The 24623-nt window shown below is 41.0% G+C and overlaps 1 protein-coding gene across 4 annotated transcripts; it reads right to left on the bottom strand.

The window, feature by feature from the left end:
* Positions 1 to 84: 84 nt before the first annotated feature.
* On the bottom strand, positions 85 to 16920 carry vrk2 (VRK serine/threonine kinase 2). Of its 4 annotated transcripts, none has more exons than XM_084375650.1 (14): positions 16720 to 16920; positions 15844 to 15978; positions 15323 to 15378; positions 13858 to 13927; positions 12993 to 13080; positions 11440 to 11548; positions 11103 to 11195; positions 10732 to 10864; positions 6612 to 6732; positions 6112 to 6170; positions 4677 to 4855; positions 2769 to 2912; positions 1308 to 1478; positions 85 to 976 (listed from the first exon to the last, which is right to left on the bottom strand). In XM_084375650.1, exons 2-14 carry the CDS (start codon positions 15971 to 15973, stop codon positions 653 to 655), a joined length of 1677 nt encoding a protein of 558 aa, XP_084231776.1. In that variant the 5' UTR covers positions 15974 to 15978; positions 16720 to 16920; the 3' UTR covers positions 85 to 652. The 4 variants fall into 4 exon arrangements, with proteins under 4 accessions (XP_084231776.1, XP_084231778.1, XP_084231777.1 ...); XM_084375652.1 differs by having other exon boundaries at positions 1308 to 1475; XM_084375651.1 differs by having other exon boundaries at positions 2769 to 2909.
* Positions 16921 to 24623: the final 7703 nt, after the last annotated feature.

The following is a 24623-nucleotide window of genomic DNA, read 5'->3' as shown; positions in this document are numbered from 1 at the left end:
GTTTTAGTGCCTGTCTTTTTAAGGCCTTACTCCAAAAAGCCTGGTCTTCTCTGATTGGTCAGCCCTCACAAGTCTGATCATCCTGTTTCTGCATGAGCTCTGCTGGCCATGCAGGGGGCATAGACCATGCTGGGATAATGTTACGCTGCTGCTGCATTACACGTTACACATCTTGTAAATATGGAGAATCTGAAATTTTGATATTTTACCACTTTCTGATTCAGCCACTGCAAGAATGAGAAATGTGAAAATCTGGAGGGATATCAGGCCATATTTCAAGGTAAAAAAAAAACATTTGATAACCCATTAGCTTGGTTGAATGCTCAGGTTAGTTGTTGTGTAACGGAAGCAAATGGGTTATCAAGTATGTTGATTTACCCTGGACATATAAACCAAAGTCCCTCTGGATTTCCATCCATTGTTTATTTCAGTTGCTGATCAATCAATCAATCAATAATTTGTCAGGATTTCCTATTACCTTAAACAACTGGACGACATTTGAGCTTGAGCGTGATGTCAGAGGAAAATGGTTGCCGTGTGAATATGGTCTATGACTGTATAGTTGTGACAACCGTACAAATCCTGACAGCTGATTGGAAGGCACAGTTTCTGAATATGAATTGCGTGCATAAAGACGTGTAAATGAAATTCTCTATAATATGGGACCTTTAAATGCAACTCCGAGAACAGCACCAAAGAAAAGGAAGAAGCCTGCAGTGACAAACCAGGAAAAGAGTCCATTCCCCTGTGTGGGACCAGCTTTCTGTTGAGGACCTCTGTTTACATCCCAGAGGTCATTGTCAGGGCACTGTTGACGGCTGTATCCTACTCTGTGGCGGAGCAGCCTATCATCCCATCTATCCCCGTACTCCATGTGTGTGTTGTTAGTCTGTGTATGTTTGCTCTGTCGTCCTTCCCGTCTTTTGGAGGTCACGATGAGGTCGTCTGTTTTCCTGCCGCTCCATAGTGATTGTCTCTGTTGAAGAGGGTAATTCAAGTGGTAGCACTTTAAGCACTGACAATAACATAACAATTCTACTGTACGATGTAAATAACTTAAAATAAAGTCTTGTTTGCCAACTATATGCTTGTGTGTTTCTTTGTAACTTCCTTGAGAGCTTGAGTCACAACAAGAAGTCTGAGCATTTTCAAACATCTTTATAAAGGCTTACAAGAAATACTTGTGCCGGAGTCATTTTGTAAAACAGATTCAAACCAAACAACGAGGATTAATGCAAATTTAAAAAATTAATTAAAACACAATCAAACATAAGGAGCCTGGCAGCTCTAGTCTCTTTGCCTCACACCTGTTCTGGTCTGGGGCCTATTGGAGGGCCTCTCAAATTGCATGCAGGAATGGGTCTGGACCTGCACTCCACCTTCTCTTCTTCATCCTCATCTTCACTGACATCTTCATAATTTACATGCCCAGGCCTCGGCCTCAGTGATCTTCTGGCAGCAGGCGAAACTCTTTCCTTCTAGGAGCAATCAACAAAAATGTGCAGTTCATTATTGATTTATCAAGATGTTTGACAGGGTTATTTGGTTTCAAGTGCAACTCTATGATATTAAAACACATCGAACCTCAAGGTGGGTCGATGTAAAATGTTAGCAACACAAGGGGTGTGAAACTTTGCCAATGTCACGATTCGATTCGATTCGATTCGATTCCAATTCTTGGGTGTCCGATTTGGAAATTATTTATAATTCAGAAAGATTCTTGATTCGCGATCACTTCTCTATTTGATAACTAGATGAGGGTCCACTAACTTTTGTCTAATGCAACCATTCAATGGTGTCCTTCATCCACTGAAATACAACTGGAAATATATAATCCCCAGCGTTTTTTTATTTTATTTTTAAAGGCATTCATTAATGAAGGAATGTGACAGCATCCCACAGTTATGCCTGCATGTGAATAACAAGATAAGGGGGTATGTTCCTCCGTGTTATTAATGTTGTTAGTCCAACAGGGGAGAGCAGCCTCTCTTGCACCGTTAGCTCCGGGGGAGCCATTGTTGTACAAAACGCTGAGCTGGCGCAGGGTCTTCGATTTAATACAGACTGAGAACATAGAGTTTATTCTTTGCCACAGAGTTTGTACAAGCTGCTGAATGTTGCTGTTGTCTCCAGGTGGTGTCTTAAAAAGGATTCACAGACACGTGACCTACCTCCCGTTCGTTTCTCAAAGGTAATTATTGAGTCATTAAGTACAAGAAATGCTTGCGAACGGGGCCTTTTCTAAAGATGAACTACAAGATAACTCTAGCGTGTGCACGCTGTAAATTATCCGGGTGCTGCACTGCCCTTGCTGTTGAGTTCTGCCTTTTTCTTTCCATCAACATCAGGTTACAGTATTAATTAAAATTTAGAAAATGATGAAGATAAGATAAGAATTTAGGAGATAAGAATCTCAAATGTGAATCGATTTTTTTTTTTTTTTTACCCACCTCTAACAAACATAGTCATCACCTTTCAAAACAGTACCTCACTCACTGCAGGGAGTGGCATTCCTATTTCATATGTAGGAAAGTCCCAAAAAGAGACATGCCAGCTTCACCAAGGATCTTTTCCTTGTTAAGTAAAGTCTATGAACACTATTCATTCTTCACACTGTAAATGTTTGATGTGAAAAAGGCACAAAATGTGTATGATGAAGTGCACCTTAAGATTTTTTGACAAATACTCCTAAATCTGTGTCATTTGAAAGCAACACCGACCACAAATGAAATGAAGTCACTTTAATATAGTGTTGTTTCAGACCTTACCTGTATCTGGGGTTCAGGGATGGGTGGTCCTCTGATGTAGCGAGCATCCACTGGTTTAGGCTTAATTTCCTTTTCTTGTTCATCGTCCTCCTCTTTGGGCACAGCCTTGGCTTTGGGCTTCCCTCTGGCTCGTCCTGCTTTCTGCTGAGACAATAGTTGGATGATTTCAACTGCATGTTTTCATGTCCTTACTGCAGTCGGGGCTTAGTTTTCTCTCAACATTCATGCTCCATTAACTACAGAAATCTCACTTGCAAGTCGTTGTACAGCTGTATTAGGAGCTGGTATCTTACTGTTTTAAATATCCCCATAAAATTAAACAAGTGACAGCTGCTTTTATATGTAACAACTCAATTCAGATGACACTAAAACATAGGTCTTTAAACTATATTTGACTACTTTAAGTCAATTTCACCTCACAACGTAACAATAATCATCCTTAAAGTAATCGTATATTTATACATACTCCTGGCAAATGATTTAGAGAACATGCCCACTGAGTGGCCTTTATCTCGGCCGACATTTACTCTCCTCACTAAGCCGCCAGTAAATGGCCACTTCTGTTTATCAAACTGGCCAGCACTTTAGCATGGAAATTAAATGACACAAGGAGAGGAGAGGAAATCAGGAGCATAATTGGAGACACCCTGTGCTCTGGAAAGTGTGTGTCATCAACTTCTTCAAATTGGACCATTGAGAGGGCGTTCGCAGGGCCCGACGGGTCAAGAAGTGATTCTGGTAAATTTGATGAGAATCACAGTCCTCCTCCAGCTTTAGACCTGCCAACCCCTGGTTGACATACTCATGTGGGGGGGTCAGGGGCAGGTTAACCCTCCCCTTCACGTTTCTCCACTCTGGGGTTAAGAGACTCAACACAGGGAACAAGAATCTTTGTGACCAACACTCAAGTTGTTGGATGTTCACTGAATGTAATTTTTTTTCATGTCAAATATTCGACACTGACTGAACCAGTTTGATGTAAAGCAGAAATCTAGTCAAACTGTTAACAAGCGATCAGACTTTCTGTAGCCACATACGCACCTTTAAACATATTACCATCAACACATTGGCCCTATCCACTACTCTATGTACTGTACAATCCACACTGTGATTATCGTACTTTAAAGTCTAAAGTGAGGCCTCTGTAATCAGTTTGAAAATTAATACAGGGTAGAAATACTATCAATACGAATTGTATAAGTTACAGTCCAACACTAAATGGAGACAAACAAAGGAAACATGCACAATGCAGAAAAAACAGCCACTGGAACACTTCCAAGCAGCACCCTGTGGATGTTCACCTATCTGAAACCCAGAGAAGAAAAATTCCAACCGCTGGAGAAGCTCCAGTCCTATACCAGTATACTTGCAGCCATCTCTTCAGGTTCCTGACTATCTGCAGTCGGGGCTGGCGTGCACACAGCGCAGTGCTGTTAATGTGACTTTCATATCACACTGCCAATCTGTTTGAATTTACAACAGCTGATGAGCAGTAAGTGACTGTTCGTTGGACCAGGTCAGGGCATCAGGGACAAACTGGATGACTTCAAACTGAATCTATGCACCTCTGTCACTGTTACAGACATTCAGAATATTTATGCTCGAGACATTCTCACAGCAGGATAGTGACGAGGCCACCTGTTTGACTTTTGACTGGACTTAAACCCGTCCTGTCTGTAAATAAGTGGGCGGCCTAAGACACAAAAGGGGAGATTCCAAACGTTAGCTGTTAGGTTGCATTGCTGCCTGTGCTGAAGTCCATTTGTAAGTGTTTTTTTGGAAAAGTCAGTGGCAACACCATTTTGAGCAGTGACCAATGCAGTCTCATTTTTCAATGTTGTCTCAAATTGAGACAGCTTAGTACAGTAAATCTGAGACACTCAGCCCCTGGCCCTGTCATGTTCTCACCTTCTCCTTTGTTTGGGGAGCTTGTACTTTGGTGGCTGACGCCCCTGCAGGTCCTTGAGGCGCAGAGAAGTCAAGTCTTCCTTTGACAGTGCTGGCCAACACCACTTTGAGATACTGGTAGTCTGGTTTGTCTTGGTAGCCCATTGTTTTCACATAAAGGAGGAGTTGGGCCACCTCATCTGATGAAAGGAACAGAGTGAATGTTAAACAACAAAGTCAAGATTTAAGTCACCATGTTTGTGAACCTTGTAGAAAAAATTGGATCAATCAGAACTTGTGTCATCTGTTGCACAAGCTGTTATCAGACATTGGTTTGATTTTACAATTGACATCCTATTTTAGACAGGCACTAGCTTCACCAATGCTGCAACGTCAGTGTGAATTTCTCACTTGAGTCATGCAGCAGCAAAGGCAGGATGAACCTGAAGGTCTCACAGTATAGATAATGCACTGCCTGGCAATGTATCTTCCCACAGAGAGTAGATTAGGCATGCGCACAGCTATGGACATGCATTGTGTGTGTGCGTATGTGGAAGTGTCATACACAGTCAGCTGTGATGCATCACACACTGGCCAGACGACGTGTATGACACATACTGCGGTATACTTGTATCTCACATACACACACACACACACACACACATAGTTGATGCATACCCTGGCTCTTATCTGAGGCGGGCAGCTTGTCAGCAAAGGAGCACCCGGTCCCAACCATACATCACACACTAAGCCCTCACACAGGTGTGACCTCTCCTTATAAAGAGGAGAGATAAAACACGACAAACTTTGAATGGTGTGTCAATGGGACAGCTGTTTAATTGGTACAAAGTTATTCAGGACTTTCAGGCAACTGGGGAGAGATGGAGTGGTTTATTCTGGGTGGAAAGCTTCAGCAGATAAAGGATTTGATCTTCACGTAGTCTGAACTGTTGTTTAACGTTGTTTCCACAGACTCTTGGAACAGACTATTGAGGGTCTCATGTGTGGATATGGATCACAATATCACCGAATGACACAATTCGTGCCATTAGGTGGATTTTGCATCACATTTTCCAGCTTCCCCTCCGGTGCTTAGTAATAACAGAGTATGTGACCTGTAGTTTACCCAATAAGCACACTGCACTCTTTGGCTGTTGTAGCCCCTTCTGACCGTCTGGAGTTTTGTGTTTAAAGGGGAAAGTACAGCTGGCAACCCACTCACTGCTGCCAACCATGAGACATGGGGGCACCCATATATAAATGCCCACTGCGGCGTAAGCCCCTTGCCTAGTGCACACAGGAATAGTGGTGTAAAACAGCTATTTCCCATACACCCTGTGCAAGTCAGCTCAGTATCTGAATCAGTCTTGCTCTGGCCTTTCCGACTTCTTTGCTGAACCTGAGGAGTAAATGATCCTGTCCTATAACCTGAGGATGCCCTGCGGACCTGGCTTACCTGTGCTGGCTCCGCTCACTGACAGATCCTGGACTGAGTCTGGTAGATTATCCATCAGTCTGATAGAGGAGTAAAGGGAGATAAAACAGTGAGGACAGAAACATCATGAGAGATGGAGTTCAGCAGTTTTCTGCTGTGTGGCTAGGAGCATTGTCCTGCTGGGGGGGCCACAGCTGTTGGGCAGCGCTGTTGCCGTGTTTTTTAGAACTGCAACAGTGTTTGTGTGGGTTGTACATTTCCAGTGGTATCCACTTGAGTGTCAGGACCCAATGTTTCCCAGCTGAATATTGCATTTTAATCAGATGATCACCGGTCAGTCCTGATCATTACCATAAACCTTTAAGAACAAGTAAGATTTTGCCAAATAGCACTGGGAGGCTTTAAGTTATATGTATGTATAAGTTATAACAAAAAGGCAAAGTTAGGACACATCCAACTACTCTCCCTGTCAAACACTGGGTCAACTCCCTGCTGTGGAAACAGTTAAAGTGACTACCTACCTGACCTTGGCCTCCTGGACCTTAACTGGGTTACTGAGAACACTATCCCAAGGCAGAGACCCACATAACCAGTGAAGAAGACAGAAACCCAAAATCTGGAGGTCGCTACGTCTGGATGGAGCTATAGAGACACAAGACATGAAGATGGTCAGAATAAGTAATAAATCTAATATTCAGATCCGATTCAGATCTCTACAGTAATTCAACAAAGACTAAAAGAAAATAAAAAAGCTGCAGTATAAAAGTCAGTAGTAGTTTCACTCGTACCACAAAGAGTCACTGTATAGTATTTTTGAACAATAGATCTTTGCCCAGAGCAGTCAAGGCTGGATACGATGACTGCAGAATAGTACGGGGAGTGCACTTGTTTAATTTTCTTTTTATTCTTTTTATAAAAACCAGATACATGTGGACTTGATGTGAAACATATCCCTTTGTAGCACTGTTTGCTTGTACAACATAGAAATGTCTGAAGCCAAATCACTACCAATTTAGAGAGATAAACACTGCACTATTGACCTCTTTCAAACTCCTGTCTGTGCAGGATACTTATTGAAACAACCTCAAGCCATTTTTATGTTTTCACTTAAAAGATTAATAGAACAACACAATTTGCATCTAATTCTGTATAGATGAGTAAACATGTATTGTGTCAGCATGCTAACTTGTTTTAATAAGCAGTAAGCTCTGTCATTTCAATGTATTATGGTCTTTTTCAGCAAGCATTGAACAATCTACCAGTTGTCTGATGTCTCAGTATCTAACTTGGCTAGACTCTAGCGGCCTGCTAGTCTAATTTCCCCCACCAGCCTCATAATTATCCGAAAATATTTTTCACCTCTCATAACAGCACTGAAGTTCTTAACAAGGGGCAAAAATTGGAAATGCGATTGAGGCAACACGTGTAAAGAAAACTGTCCAACAATGTCCTAGGTGTACAACACTGAAGTACTATTTTATGCCTTGTTGAAATCTGCTATTTGAAAGAATTTGGGTTGTATCACTGTTGTATCTGATGTTTTTGTCACTATGTGCAGTGAATGTAAGTAAAGTGACAAATGTATTATTTATTTTCCGTTCATCTATAAAGAATGATATTACTGCTGCAGGGCACCATTCAGAAGGATCAGCTGTGGACAAAGTGTTTAACGGCACAGTGAAGAACTAATGTGCTCAAAATATGCTTTACACCTCAGTATTTAATTATTTAAAAGAACTGTAAACAGCTGTGTAACTGCGCTTTAAATGTCTCCTGGAGGTAAAAAAGCTTTTCACAACATCATAACCAAAAGACCTTCAGTACTTAAGGAATCTGATCAGGAAGGGCAAGCAACAAAATTTAATATTAGGGGATTTAGTATTTAAAGACATGAAAAATAGTTTATATAATACCGTTCTGATATCCCATCTACTAAGCCTTCTTTGAAGTGTGTTTGCTAAGTGCAAAAGTGTGTTTGCATCTTATTGAGAGCGTGTGTGATTGCATGGGTCTGCATTATTGTGTGAGGTCTATCAATACTTGTCGACCAAGTCCATCCGGAGGGGTCAAGCCCGGGGAGTTTTAGCAACTCAATACTGTAACGGCCACCACACATCTCTGGAGAAATTACCTATCGACTGGCTCCATCAGAGGGGAGAAATCTCCTCCCTGAGCCACGGCCAGCATTGATCCTCCCCAGCCAACAGGCTGGTCTAAAGAGGGAGCATGGTCACTGCCACACGGGACCAGATTACACTGAATGGTTGGGCAATGGGCAGTAATCTGATCACACCTTAACAAATATGTAGTTCATGAAATAAAAGTGATCCAATTTTTTTAATATAGGTACAGGATATCAAGATGTAGGGAAGTGAGAAGAGTACATAAGATGAGAGGAAATCAAAAATGATAACGATCAATGAGAATGATAAGATCAGGAGGTGGGCCATTGGTAGTATGCCCTCTTTATGGCAATACATTAATCTAACAATAGAGGGAGCTTTATGTTGCAACAACATTAACACCAGAAGTTAAACTGACTTGACTGAACTATTGGTTCAGTGTTCAGGGGAGCATAGTAAAACAAGTTTTGACTGACATCAAGATATGTTATCTTAAAATATGAAACTGTTATTGTCTGATGCACTACATCTCAACAACTCTGATAATAATAATAAGAGTTCTGTCTGTTTGCCCTTGTGGGTGTAAAGTACGCACTTACTCAGCATTACAGTGTGGCTTACTATTGTTTTAAATAATTACACAACACTTCATTGCTACTGAGAGCCTGTTAAAGGAGAATAAAGATGAAAAATAAATGTGATACTAACACTGGAAAAAGTGTTGCAACTCCCAGAGCACCATAATAGATTAACAATTAAAAAGATCAACAACTACATTAAGTATGGCTGCCCTCTGTACGTGCTCTGGGCATGGTATTGAAGCTCATAATAGTGTTTTGTGTGTCTGCTCTTCTGTACTTAATGCGTTTTGCCCTCATATGAGGAATGACACAGGATAGTGCAGAGAGATATGCATGTGCGTACACGTACACACACACACACACACACACACACATACATACACACACACTTAAACAGCTCTCAGAGGAAGGCTGGGCATGCACAATACGTAAATACAGAGCACCGATATAAATACATACAAACACACCACACTCATGTTCTCTACATGCTTTCGACAGGGAGGTGAGGCGGCGATGGTGTTGTTGTTAATTATCTCCTATTGTTATTCAGATTCCCTAAAGCATGCTGCAGTGTCACACTCTTAACCCTTCTGCTTCACAGTCTTGTCGTTTAAAGACGGTCCTCTGTCCGCTGGACGCCCACTGAATGTCGGTAATTACACCGTTTAGCTCCAGGTTCAAAGGCCTGCCAGTCGGCAGCTGTGTTCACCAAACCTCACCATGGCAACTTGTCAACATCTTTACTGGGATTGGTGTCATCGGGTCAGGGAAGGGCAGATAAGGGTCTGGTCCTCGGTCCTGATCTCCATGCGCAGTGAAAAATGCTTTAACACTTGTCTGTTTTTAAGCAGGTGTTAAAGATGTTTTCTTCCCACATGTGGCAGTTTCCTCAGGTCTTTGAATTACTAGTGTAATATAGGCCATGGATCTGTGTTTAAACGACCATTACCTCTGTCAGACTTACAACACTGTTGTAACTCCAATAGAGAGTGGAGAGAGCGGATGGTGGAAATATATGCTTACTTTTACTTTTAATAGCAAAACGGTGCATCACAATTTTTCCTGCCCACCTCTCTCCTGTTCTTTCCCTTCCCTTTCAATAACTGTAAAATCGACATGACTCCCATTTGATAGGTATTGCTGACAGGACATTTTCTGCCTCTCTTTTACTCATCGATCGAGTTGATAGAAACACTACCGTAGCGATTAGGCAGTCTGAGCCATGCTAACTCACAATATTGAACCGGAGGGTAGTGGAGTTGGTTGGTGTGGGGCTCATAGAGGTTATCAGTGGCTGGGGCCTTGCTCTAACCAAACATCAAAGCCCTTAATTAATGGGGGATGAATACACGATGCAGGTTATGACTTCAGCTAATTAGGGAATTGTTAAACAGAGATGGTACCGGAGAATTCAGCAGGGGCTGCGGATAGAGAATCGATGGTCAATGAAGAGAGGGAGCATGTAGGCAATTTGCCAGTTAATGTGTTCCCAATATCAGCCGGGGGAGGCAGAGGGTGGCAGGGCGGAGAGACTGTTTTACATGTATTGACAAACAAAGAATTCAAGCAACGAGGGCAGAGCCTACTGTACAAATACTCGAATACTGAAAATTGTGGATAAATGTCCTTCTTCCCACAAGTAACTAGAACCACTAGTAGTTAAATCAGCAGTTTGAAGCCTGCAATGATTGCACAAAACCGCCGCAACGAAGACCCTTCTTTATGCCACCTCTGTTTTATATTTTACACTGAACAATCAACGGTGCCCGAGTTTGTGATAATAGATAGCATGCTATTGTGGCATGCTGGCATTCCACAAGCAAAAAAGGTGTGACCAAAGCATTGACATTGCATGTTTTACATACGCAACAGGCAGCACTTTCCAAACAATGGCAGTACATTAGAAATAATCATTTGCCGAGATTTGGAGGGCTTACCAACTCCTTTGTGGGCATCGACGCTGGTGTACTCGATGGTTCCGTTGTGGCCCTTCTTGGGGTTTTCCTTGAATTCTTTGTGGTTTCCATCAGGACAGTATCTGTAGGACAGCCCATAGTCTGCTAGGTAGACCTACCAGGATACATAAACATTACAAATTACAAAGACACTTAACAAATAAAGTGGCTTGTCTTCTTCTTCATAATCCTCATTAAAATGGATGGATAATAACCGACCAGTTGCGTTATAATATAACAGAAGTTTAGCCCCTAATAGCATTATATACGTCAAGTGCATACGTCTGTACAATAGAGCAGCCTGACTTCTACGCACATGTGGGATAATAAGTGGATGTCCACAGTTGACTAACCTTGTCATGGTCTTTGTAACCCAGCATGAGGTTGGCAGCTTTAATGTCTGCATGGACATACTCATTCTCATGAATAAACTCCAGAACATCGACCTGGCACCGTCACAGAAACAAGAGTGACAAATATGATGAGCAGACTGTGATAAAATAGAGGTGAAGGCACAATGTCATAGGCATGCTCTGATTGTAAAGAGGGGTCATTATCTGTCAAAGTGGCCTTTGACTCTGTGTTTTTATCTAAGCTGCTCCAGCTCCAGCTCTATTCAGCTTCTTTAAACAACAATCAATGAACATAAAAGAACCAGTGTCTGTCTTTTTTCCAATAAGGTAATCTCACCAGTCCTTGACCAAGCTGGAGCACGGTGGCCTTTTTCAGTCGACCTCCGTTGTGCTCGCAGATTTTCTGAAGGTCACTGCCCAGTCGGTCCATGGCCATGAAACGATACCTGAGAGGGAAAAGATTAGAGGTCAAAACCTTTTTTCCTGATTCTGATTCCTGACATTTAAATAAATAATAAATAAAAACAGGTTAACCCAAAAGGAGAAACTTGGAAAGGGAAACAAATTTCATGCCAAAAAAAAGTAAACGCTGGAGTTTGAACCAATTTAAAGTCATCTTTCGAAGGCAATGATATACAGTAGGTCACCTGAAATAGAATGACTGAACAAATAAGATAGCTCTTTGGTTTAACTTCTCACTGGTCAAAAGAATTGCACAAAGTCGGGCCAGTAAAAGCTAGCCTGAAAGTTAGCCCACTGACCCAGCTGTGGCTGGAAAGCAACTTTGAAACCTGTGTTTAAATCCTATATATACACTCTTAGAGTACAGGCAAACTTAATACTTCTATTCGTTCCGAGATGCATACATTTCACATTAGGACCCACAGTTTGTCTGACCTACAACATGACAAACATTAATACTGGTCTGTTTTGTGAAAACGGAGGCTGAAAAAACCTCTATGAAAACAAGGCAGTGCTTTTCACTGACCATTTTTTCCTAAAATGTTTGCAGAAACATATTTTAGCTACTGTTTAGATTTATTACCATAGTGTTTATTATTAGCTGGCTGCCTGAAGAATGTGCTCACAATGTACAAACTGCATTTACACCTGGAGCAATGCGAGGCTAGTCACCTCCAGATGGAGTCTAGCTGATACAATCACATTCTGATCACAAATCACATTTTAATGCCAAGTGTAAATGGGGTCTAAGGAACTAAATCTGCTTTTATAATTTGCACCTGCTGACTTTTTCTTTTGTCTATGACAAAACAAGACAAAAACAAGAAATAAAATGCTCCAGTCACAACAATATCCTCCCAATTATATATTAATGCCATCATAAGGTGCAACATATTAGAAACAACTCCACAATACTGCAGAGTGCAGAGAAAATGCTGATGTTTTTACACTGACAAAGGGAGCAGACATGTAATACACTGCTCAAATTATGGGAACACTTTATCGTCACAGTGAAACACCTAGTCAGTTACAATTAAGTGATATCAGTCCGTCCATTTAGGGAAGCAGAAGTGACCGTGAATCAGTTTCACCTGCTTTGGTGCGAATGAAAGTGACAACAGGTGCAATGGAGAGTCAAATGCAAGACAACCCCCCTTTTGGGGTTTTCTAGTTTTGTGTTCTGCTAATGTCCTTGTCACAACTGGTAGCCCTCAGTGGGTTGATGATTTTGGTTTGCATTGACCATTATGTAATTTTGTCCTCAACAAATTATACAATGTACATCGTTAAAGATTTTCAACCTGAATACTTCGTTCATCAAGATCTGATGTGTGATTAAAGTGTTCCATAATCTTTTTTGAGCAGTTTATGTTCATTATCTAATGATCCGACAACATGTTCTTCACTATGTGCTGGCTACGTCATTACCTGAGGTCATTATGTTCAGCGAGCCCAAATCCCCAGTAAGTTGGGATGCCCAGGAAATCCAGTTTCCTGCTTCTCCTCCATTTTTCAACTGGAACAAGATTAGAGGAGAAACAATTATGTCAGTCTGTGCATGCACACTTCTATTTTCACAATCCTGGGGTACTTGCACTGGGTGTCTGAAAAGAGCGAATGACAAGATTCAAACCACCAACTCAATTAAACTAACAAGAACACAATTAAAACTCCAAAACAATGTCTACACTGAGAAAGCAGAAAGCCTGGTGTGTTGGACCACTTAGCTGAACTGACAACAATTCTGAAGTGATTACAAAAAGTTTTGATGAGAGTCTAATGATTCCATAACCTTGACCTCACCCCCACTAACAGAGCTAACACCTCTTATTTTCCAGGAGAAAATGTTTTTGTCCAGGACTCTAATTTGTCCTCGTAAGTGTAATAATGCATGCAAGCAAATATCAATCTTACTGTATTGAGGGTACAAATACACAACTACAAACACACACACAGGCCCCAGACAAAGCAGTGGGCCTGGCTCAGGGCTCTATGGCGGCTGGCCTGACTGGCGCTCAACCAGGCTGGCAGGTGGTTAGGGGCTCAGCGGAGGCCCAGCCATCATTACGTCTGAGTGGCTTCCTCTTTCTAGCTCCTCTCCAAACGAAGGCGTTGGAGAGCTCAGACAAGCACAGAGAGGGGGCTAACTGCCACTGAGGTGCATGTTTGCTTTGGCTTATTATTAATTACTGTGCGGCAGACAGCAAGCCTCTGTGTCTGCGGCCACTTCATCAGTCAAACACACTCGTGTTCCAGCGACCTGCCGGGATGGTGGACGGGCAGCGCTACTCACTGCTCTCTGGTTTGGCTGCCCTCTGATAGAACTTGAGCTCCGAGAACAGGGGGCCATTCTCCAGGTACTCCTGCACAGACAAAGGCATATTAATTCACACCTGAAAACTCTAGATATGCAAGATAGGGGGATTCTTCCCCTAGAAGAAAACTGGAGTGATTTTAATATGCAAACAAAACCTTTTGGAGCGTAAAGCAGAGCAGTAGAAGTATAGAGGGGCAGAAAATAGAAACACTCAAGTAAAGCACAAGTACTTTTAATTTGTACTTAAGTACAGTACTTATTTAAATGCACTTGAGTTGAGAAATGCAACTCCCAAAATACCTGGATGGAATACTGGTTTCTCACAAAGGGCATTTTCATTTCAAGATTTAAAGTTCAAGGTATTTTTATTATCCCCAATGGGCAATTTGTTGTACAGTCAGCAGTAACCACCATACAATCAGGCAACAACAAAAAAAAACACAGAGAAAATACAACAATATATACAAGAGATCATATCATTAAGTAATTTAAAGGCCAATGGCAGCAGGGACAACTGAGCCATTAAAGAGAACATGAAACAGCCCATTATCAACCGATTTTGTACAGAACTAAGTGTGTCGGAATTTATTTTGAAGAAACTGCTCAGTGTGAATTTAGCTTAATTTGGCTAAGTTGAAAGTTATTTTGAGGAGATTCCCAGAAACCAAATGGCTTACACTTTCAAGGCAGTGAGGAAGAAAGAGAATAGGGTGCAAACTCAAGTTAGTTTAGAAGAGCTGCCATCAGTTTCCTGAGGTGCGGAGTAGGTGGGCAGCACCACCTGCTGCATGTGTATGATACTGAAATGACGACCGCCATCGAGTCTGCTGTCGTGGGTCATTTGCTTGGGGATCTTCCCCGCATAACCCTGGCCCGCACTTAACGAGATGTCCAAAGAAGAAGATGAACCAGCAGTGACCATGCTACATGCAAGGTATTTTAACTTAAGCAAACAATATTTATTTAGCATGGAAAACAGGACAAAGCGCCTACTGTTGGAAACATCAGCATGAAAAAAAAAAAGTTTATCATGTCATAAATCAAATTAAAGTCAACATTAAAATCGTTGCGTGGCCGATAAAAGCAGTTAAAAAATGTGGAAGCTAGTAGACCTGCTAACTTTAGCTAGATAGCTGGATATTGCCAGTTTGTTAGCTAGCAATAGTTGGCAGAGAAGATTGTGTGGTCATCTACCGAGGCTAATAAAATTAAGACGTTAGAGACATTTCTAGTTTGAACGAAACATCTTTGTGTTTAGAATGCAAAGTATGAAACTGGTCAGCTTTTTGTTTAAGGTGACATAATATTAAAGACCCAATGCGCTATTGTCCGTAACCACGATAACAGTTGCTATCTGCAGTGTACTAACTTTACATCAAGCATTAATTATTGTGTCCCTTGAGACGGATGTCAGCTGTCTGTGCATCATACATGTACTCACCACTTTAATGACATAGCCAGTGTCTGCTGCAACAGGTCTGTCCACATCCCGGGAGGCTTTGGGACAGCAGGAGACAGTGAGGAAAGATGAGAAAAAAATACAGCCTATAGAGTTGTGATACATTATGTGACGTCTTAGACTAGATCATGACTTCTGGATTTTTCAAATTCAACCAAGCAAGAAAATTTCAAAATGCTGCATTAAGCACTAATGAATTTACACATGTTGTGAGTTATAGCTGATTGGAGAGGTCTTCATAGATTAAAAGGGTAAGGAACTGTTACAAAGTACATGACAAGATGAAGAGTTGACATTCTTGCAGCAATCTGAGGAGTTCAAAAGGCGTACAGATCAATCAGATTCTCCCAGAAACTATGTGAGTATCTGTCAGAGTAAGAGAGGCAGTTATTCTACTAGTCTGCATGCATGCATGTACATACTGTTAGTGCCACATGTTACATACATACATACAGTATGTGACAGATTGTGAATGTACAGGGTGTGTGTGCGTGGGTGTGTACCTAGATAGATCAGTCCAAAGCCGCCTTGACCGATTATTTTCCCCAGCTTCCATTTCTTCTTCTCAGTGTCAGCCAGTACGAAGCCCTCTGGAAGAGGTTTGGGTAACGCCTTCTTTTTTGGTGGCGCCATGAGAACTGAGATTCAGAATATATGTGTAAAACAAAAAAATTAAAAATATTTTGATATACTAGGTGAACATGCGAAACAGATTAACATTACATTTTCTGATATGGCTGTGATCCCGAGTGTCCGAACAAAATTGCAGGCTATTGAGACACAATGTAAGGGCAATAATGATTTAATTGCAGGTGAGCAAACAGCAAACTCTTTCACTCAGTTTTACACGAAAACAAAAATGAAAGGACACACTAGTCATAACATCAAAAAAGCAGTTTCTCTGTTGCACAATTTAAGGACAATGTCCACAAACACCATTTTAAAATATATCATCTTTAAGAAACTGACATAAAATTATCAAAAGCACAGTACTTACTGTAATGCCTAACAGCCTTGTATATTACGCGTATTAGTTAGATTCTTGTCCAGTGTGAGGGACAGTATCTTAACAACTACAAAACTGTTGTTAAAAGCCACACACTAATTTGAAAGTTGAGTGAGTTTCTCTTCAGCATTAAGTGAACGTCTGGTGTTTACAGCTAGCAACTTTGAATACAAGTAACTAGCTTGTTTGTTATAGCCGGATACATGAAATACGTCAATAGCAACGGAAATAGCTGTACAGTTGAACGTAAAACAATTGAAACAAACTGCAGGTAACTGATATTCGGGCTGTTAAGAATTAAGGACAACAACAGTACCACTAAACTAGCAGCTAAACTAACTAGCAAGAGAAATAGCTCCATTATGTGACTCACATGCTAAAGTGTACACCGTCCTCCGAAGAGAACCCAAGTCGTATGTCGTCAGTTGAGTTTTTCGTATAAAAATGTATCGCTAAGATGTCGCTATTAATACTTTCGTTTTCCTGAAATGTCAAGCCGTCTTGGGAAACCGCTCCTCAAATTCCCGGGGCGAAATAGAAACCAAAACATGAACGTAATCACTTCCTGAAAGTCGTCACAGGGCAACGCCACACAGCCAATGGGCTTGCAAGAAAAGTTTTTCAACATTCCTTCATCCAATAGAAAAGCAGTAGAGGCGGGAACAGGCAGCATTTGCTCTCATGCCGACCAATCAACGTGCTGGAAATGTGATTGATTCTCAGAGGATTTGCCCTAACCCTAATCAAGGCTAAAACATGATACCTTCATCAACTGTTTCACTTGTAATAGGTAAGGTTGAACATTCTTGTCACACAGATTACAGGTAATCTACAAAAATGAGCAACATAACACACTTTATAAGCGCTGTTTACATTAAAAGTGATTAGTATGTAAAACTACTCCTTATCAAAATAGATTTTAAAATGTACTTCATCACCATGCATATAAAGACATCCTGTGAAGAAAAAGGTAAAAGCAGCTCAGCCATGACGGACAGTGGGGATTTATGTGGCTGTGTGGAAAATCATTACACCAGTATGAATACAGTGGTTTCAAATGTTAGAATTGGGAAAACTCCAACTGCATAACTCAGAGGGGTTAAAAGATGATTAAAAACATAAGGAAAAACAGTCTGTTAAAAGAAAATAATTTAATTTCTCTGTCTCCAACTTGTGATGAGGGGTTAAAGGTAGACATTAATTAAGGGTTTACAAGCCATCAAATTTTGGAAGCCAATATCATATTGTATAGGAAAACCATAGCACAAGGCGAGAGAAGAACTAAATAATCCCATGCCATCAAACCTGCTGATTAATTACTTTCATTATTTCACCTTTAAATGCTGGTGATCTCACTCCCTTGTCACATTTTATATAATCTGTAGGAATTAATAAAAGCCTCTGAACAGAAAAAGTGCACATTTGTGCTTGGCTTTTCAGCCAGTGAAGAAGATGACAGCAGCATTTGATGATTTTTCTTGGATTCTGACCATAAAACTTTGTTTGTTAATTTAACATTTGCAAATTAACTGCATCCAACTGTGTTTGAGAGGTTTTCCATTCATCATGGGTTCTCACTCAGTCATTGAATACAGTTGGGAACTACTTGGCATTTATAATATCTGCATCACTGACCACCTGGGAATTTGGCCTGAGCATCTGCACACAAAAAAGACAATAGATCTTCTTTGGCTCCCTTCCCTTGCTGCGACATATAGCAAACTCTTCGACAATCAGATGGCCCGCTTGGATTAGTGTTTTCATATAACATTAGATTTGTATTTTATTTTGATTATGCTGTCGTATCCATACATGTTGTGTGTATATAGGCTACATGAATGCTACCTCTGCTATATGTATAGGATGTATTGAGAAATGTCAATGTTCATGCTTTGAAAGCACCTGCCTGCTGCTGCTCTTGTGAGGAACAGACCTAAAGAAACAACAATGCAAAATGCTCTTCACACAGAGATGTGTAATTGTATAGGGCTGAACTATGAATTAGGACAAACTAGACATTTTCGGGGTGTGCTGGAATTTCTATGTTTATATTGCTATATTGGGTCTGCTCAAGCTCAGCACCCTGATAGATGAATAAATTCATAGCTGTATAGCTGTAGGGTATTTTTAATGTGCATCTAAATTTTTCATCTTGATCTTGACCAGGACACATAAGATATGGCGCGACTCTTCTTTTCATCCAAGCCAGAGGGATGATTAATCCTTTTGTCAAGGCTTAAAAAATGAAGTCAGTGCAGAAGTGCCAAAAACTGCAATCCTGGAATGACCACTTGAGGCTTTTGGAGAGTGTTTCATGCAAATATCGGACAAATAATATGGCTTGTTGTGTGGTTAATTGTTCTAACAGACTAAGGGACATAAACTGGTGTTTTGGATTACCAAGCGACCCTGTTGGCAGACAGCTGCTAGAGCTGGCAAGCTCTGGAAGAGACAACCGGAGCTGTTTACCTTGCGGGAGGAGAGCTCAGTGTTAATTCTTTAAACTTTTGAGATTACAATGTATTTATCTTCACTCTCATTTCTCAACCTCTGCAGCAGCAAGTCTGGAGCTGCCAAAATCTTCTGTACTGTAATTCTCTCTTATTTGACTGCTGAATGGAGGAGTAATGTAATTTACTTAATGAACGTACAGAGATACAGGAAGATAACAGAAAAAAACTGAGTCTTGGTGCGTGCTGAGTTTAGTCAGAGACTAAACTGAACACAAATACACAACACCCTTGGTGCCTGCCACTGCTCGATGGTAAGCTTACTCACTTTGAGCCTCGCACTGGCTCTCCAAAAACCTATGAGTGACATAAAGGTGGCTCTTTTTATTTTTTACAGTCATTGTTCAAGGCTAGCAGCATGCTAACGACATTGATGTTGTAGGTAACTGAGGATATCCTCCCATGCCTTGTAAAAAATGTCAGTCAGTATGTCTGGTGCTCCATACATTAAAATTTTACACAGATCTTACTACACCCTTGTTACACAGTACTAAAGTGGACTTCACCTATGCATGAATAACTCTCTGAATGGTCAATAAGTGCAGCCAGTGTTCACAGCAACATGCAGTAAAATGGAGGCAGAGGTGGTGCTGGATTCTGACAAGGGACTGGGCCTTCACAGCAGCCTCTTGTACACTGCTTACTCAACTTACTTTCACAAATCAATAACAGTTTGTTTTCAGGAATTCAGGCGTCCCTGTTGTAACCCAGCTTGACCTCCGTTTTGCTGTACAACATGTTCAATACCACGCCTGGCTAATGAACACGGGTTGCAGGAACAAGTGTAACGCGGGAGCTGTTGGTGGACAGAAACTCACACATTTCTCTCCACTCATCGCTCCTAATCAAGCTTGTTTTATTCTGATGAAAGGAGAGGGAAAAAGCCTTCTCTTGTTGTTCTTGTCGGCGTGCACCTGCAGTGAGCCTATCGATCTACAGGCATCCTCTGGGCCTAATTTAAGACTCAAGGATTCTGCTATGAAAGGAAGAAAATAAAACATCATTGGTTGAACATCAGGTAGTCATAAGGAAAACTGGGGGGAAACCGGGCCTGCTTTGGATTGAAGATGAGCTCCAAGTCATGTGCGCTGTTTGTCTGAAGATCAGTGGAACGACACTTCGAATGAATGTGGCCTAATTATTGCACTACAGAGCCTATGGTGCATCTAAATACCTGCTATTAACTGAGCTTATTTCTTTCTTATTTCTTTAATTGGCTCTGGAATTCATTTAATTACTTCGTCCTTCACTAACATCTTTTTGCAAATGTGTCCATCCTAAGTGTGGTGTTGATACATTTTTGATACAGCCCTGTAAGGGGTCCTTATAGAGTTTTGGACTTTAATGTCTTCCAGGGAAGTATCCAGGGACACATTTTAACCTGTGTGCCATTTGCTTTCCCATTGAACCCACTATTTTCTTATTTTTTCTGTTCATTACTTTTATATATGTAAAGCCAATAAGTTATTGCATTACCATTATCACATGGGATATGTAGGATCCAGAAATTCAGAAGCTTACTAGAGACTAGGGATACGATTCTCTGACATCTCTCCAACTAATTCATGTCTATAGATCCTATATGTGTACATCTGTGTATTTTGGGCCCATTTTTTCCAAGTCTGTCTTAATCAATTCTTAATTGTCCTTTTGTATGTTGAAAGAGGTCTCGGTGGCTGTAATTGTTCCTGCTGTGCATATTGGCAATTAAATAGCCCAGTTGCCAGAGTAAGACAGCTGGCAAGCCAGAGACTACTGTTCACGATAGCATTTTTCAACATTTGTAAGTGTGAAACCACAGGATATTTTTAAAGAGACATCTGGACATTTTCCAGCAGTGTAGATGGTGTGAGATGCAGGCGAGCCAAAACATGATCTTTTCTTTACCCTAACCAAATGTTTTTTGTGTGCCTGAACCTAACCACGCCTTCAGGACAGTGTTGTCACAACATTGAATAGAAAATTGATCCTAGGTTGGATGAAACATGAAAAAACCCACATTGCTGACATTTATACCGGCGATAGGGGTTCATGAAAAGAACCCTTAAAGCAATTCCAAAGTAAGAGATGGTAAACACAAATATGAAGTCCTCTTCCTGTGCATAAATGCATTCCAGAGTTCAGCTCAAGCCAAAATGAGGCTTTAGCAGTTTGAGATAGTCAATCATGTTACATCCTCCAAAGTAAGTCTTTTAACAGTTTAGTTTAAGTGTACATCTGACCATATCTGGCAACCTGACTATTACTGGAGGTGCTGCAATGGATCAACAGTTGTTCCTAAATTATATAGCATGCAACTCCCCCTAAAACCACAAATAGCTTTTAAATTTCTGTTTGTGAGATACAATGATGCAAGACAAGGGTACAGTAGTTCTGGCCGGAGTGAAACACTGTGTGAAGATCATTTATCATTTTAAATAATCTCTGATAAAAATAATTTTAGGAGTTTTTGTTTAAGTGCTTGGGGATTATTGCGCTCTGTTAAAGTGTGAAAAATATGGTAAATCTTAAGCACTTTATAGTCAAGTATCCTGAGATGAAGTTAAAGGTTTAGAGGAGCTGCAAAACTTAACTGGCCATGGGAAATTAACGGTGCAAAAGAAAGAAGATATTTCTTCACCTTAAATAGTCCAGCTAAATAATGGACACAATAAATACCGTTTGGAAAAAATGGATGCGGTGTCCCGTAGTGAAAGCGAGGCTGTATGTTATCTGTGCATCTACAGGTGCATCTGTGCATTTATGCAGCCAGGTGGCCTTTTGTCTGTAAATCCAATTAAATCTTACTTTGTTGGGACAGAATATCAGTGTCCTCTTGCACGCACAGAACAAAAACGAACTCAAAATCAACCTGAGGAGGTACAGCGATTAACACAAGCAATCCACGCAAACAAAATAGTGACAGATGCTGATTCTGAGGACAGACAGGATGTGGCAGTAAGTGTTTAGCCCTGAAAAGATCCAGGCAGCGATTACGCTGGTCAGCACAATATAGTTATGAAAACAATTAAGTAATATACAAACATCATTTCTATAAAACAGGGTTGAAGTAATCAGGCCACGGGTATCAAACCATTTTTATGATTTATTTCATTTGCAGTTTTGACCAAGCCGAGCTTGTTACACATTCTTGACCATATGGGATCATGCTGTTTATCCTGCTGCATTATTATTTCCACACAAGTTTCCTGATCTAACCACAGAAAATGTGATGGCACATCGATCAGTTGTCATGGTGGAATTTTGAACTTTTGCAGTGTTGCCCTGCAGCACATTCCTATAACCAGCTCAGCACTAAAAGAGACTTTACTTCAGGGCATCAATAGAGGTTAAATGATTGAATAGATAAAGCCAGTGTCCCTGTCCAGCAGGATACCACTGTACAGCATCATACCCAATCCATCCAGAAGTCACCAGTGTTAACTTCATTGATGCTGTAACCACTCACTGTGGTCCAGGTTTTAACCCTTGCCTCCATCTCTCTACCATTTCCTCTCTGTTGTCTTCTCTCCTTTCACTTGCCCTCTACCTCTCCTGCTCTCTCCCCTCTCTCCCCCCTCTGACTCTGCCACCTCTCACCTGGGGTAATTGCTCTGAGCTCGGCGATGCCTTCTGAACGACACTGCGGTTTCCTCTCATAGTCTGGGCTCGGTGACACCAATCTCGGCAAGGGCGTGACACCATTTTGTGTAACTGGCCCTCATGATGGAGATGGCATAATTGTCCTAATTAGGGGGGTGCGGATCGGGCGGCCGCGGCTCTGACCCACCCCGACCCGAGTCCATATGGTGGGAGGCTGATAATGAGCCAGTTAATGTGCTGTGTCCATCAGTAAGAGATACTCAGTATGGACGTTGTGCCAAAGAGATGGAGGAGGTTTTACTCTCTTTGCCCTCTTTTCTATTCCTCCATCTCACTCACTCAAACACACATACGTTTACATGTAGGCTCCAATAAAAGATTGGACCAAATTCACAAAAAAAAAAGCTGATGTATTTATGTGCTTAATTACCTACAGTAGTCAAACCTGTCAGCAAATCAGTGGGCGTTACATTTTGTCAGTAACAGTTTGCCCCATATCATAAATGACATTTTCAAACCGTTTCATTTTACGAATCATTTGTTCCTGGCCTTGTCTCTCAGCTCCCATCATGCAGCTGTGTCACTATTTCATGTTGTGACTTTGTTCCGTTTATGAATATGAGATGTATTGCCAGTTCAAATGAAAGTAATACAAATCTAATGGCCAGTAATGAGATGCTGTGGGCTGGGTCTTTGCCAGTGTGTGTGTGTGTGCGTCTGTGTGTGCATTCTCAATACTGTGTATGATTTGATGCTAATAAAACCATACTTTCTGCTTCAGGGAGCAAGCACTGACCAGGATTCAGATTAGGCCTTAATGGCTTCCAGACCTCAGGCTAAATAACGAAATGTAAAAGCTCAAACCAAACATCATTTAGTCCTTACGTTTCTTGATGTGGCCCGGCAATTGGAAATTGGAGACATGTAGCTGTTTAATTGTAATTTGCTTTGTTTCATGCAAACATTGCATTTAAGAGACGTGAACAAAGACGCATGTCTGGATTTGCATTGCGATGCTATGCCTGTTTGCTTCCGTTAATCTACAACCCCTCAGCAACCCCCTTCACTGAATTCAAGTGTAAGCACTCATGAGTTGTTTTCTCGTCTGTGTATTAGCCAAGCAAATGCATTAAGCAGAGCTAAGAGTATATCAATGAAGGTTTGAAAACAGGATTTTTTAATGCTACTTAGACTAAACCTAATTCTAAATTAATTATTCTGACTGTTTGACTTTTGTATTGGTAGTAGTGGTGATGGAAAGCAACTTAATGGCCTACATTTACTCAAGTACCATACTTAAAAGGTGTAATTTGGCAAATATGGCCAGAATTCCAACATAGCTCTAAAAACATAGGGGGCATCATATCACCAATGTAACCAACAACTGCTGCTCTTCTAGCTAGCTTTGGCTGTAGCTAGCTACTGTTAGCAAATTAGTTCAAGGCTCAGGTAGCAGTGGCCCTGGAGTTTACCTGGCCCGAGACCTCAGGTCAAAGGGACCAGACTGGGACAAAACACAACAAGACCAACGGAGGTCAGTTTGACAACAGGGGACACAGTACAGAGGTAAATTAACAATGGTTCTGACCAGAACTTTATGGGGACAAGATGACAAGGCAGGTGGGAAGAGTGTTTTTCCATACATAGATATAGGCTGCAAATTTCCCCCTGCAAAACAGCCAGGTTCAGGTGAGAGTAAGGTTTTCATGTTACCTGACTACATTGCCTAGGAGGAGAGTGGGAGAGATAGAGAGAGAGAGAGAGAGACAGGTGGTGGTAAAGAACACATGGTTATAATGCAAAGTCAACTACTGTTTTGGCCACAGTCATTGCAGTGGACTCAATGACAATGATTTCACATGAATAACCAGTGTGGTAATACACTATTATCAAAAATGGATCCTCCTCTTCCATTTATTTATGTCTTAAACAGTCTGTTTGCTGTATTCATCATCAGATTATGTCATGTTTTAGTTCATACAGTATGTTTGTGTGCGGTTGTCAGCACAAAAAGGGAAAGATGGAGAGTGAGAACAGCGAGAGAGCAAGAGTAGAAAGAACCAGATGAGAAAGTGGACGGACAGTGAAGATTGTTACTGTGGCAAAAGTAAAGTAACTGTTTAGCTGATGGGCAAAAAAAAAGGAAACATTTATACATTTTTAATTTGTACAAATTAAATGTAGC

The sequence above is a fragment of the Pagrus pagrus genome, assembly GCF_965226575.1.
Source record: "Pagrus pagrus genome assembly, chromosome: 15".
Classification (NCBI taxonomy): domain Eukaryota; kingdom Metazoa; phylum Chordata; class Actinopteri; order Spariformes; family Sparidae; genus Pagrus; species Pagrus pagrus.
Note: the sequence above shows the minus strand (reverse complement) of the source record. Positions and strands in the feature narration are given on the sequence as shown.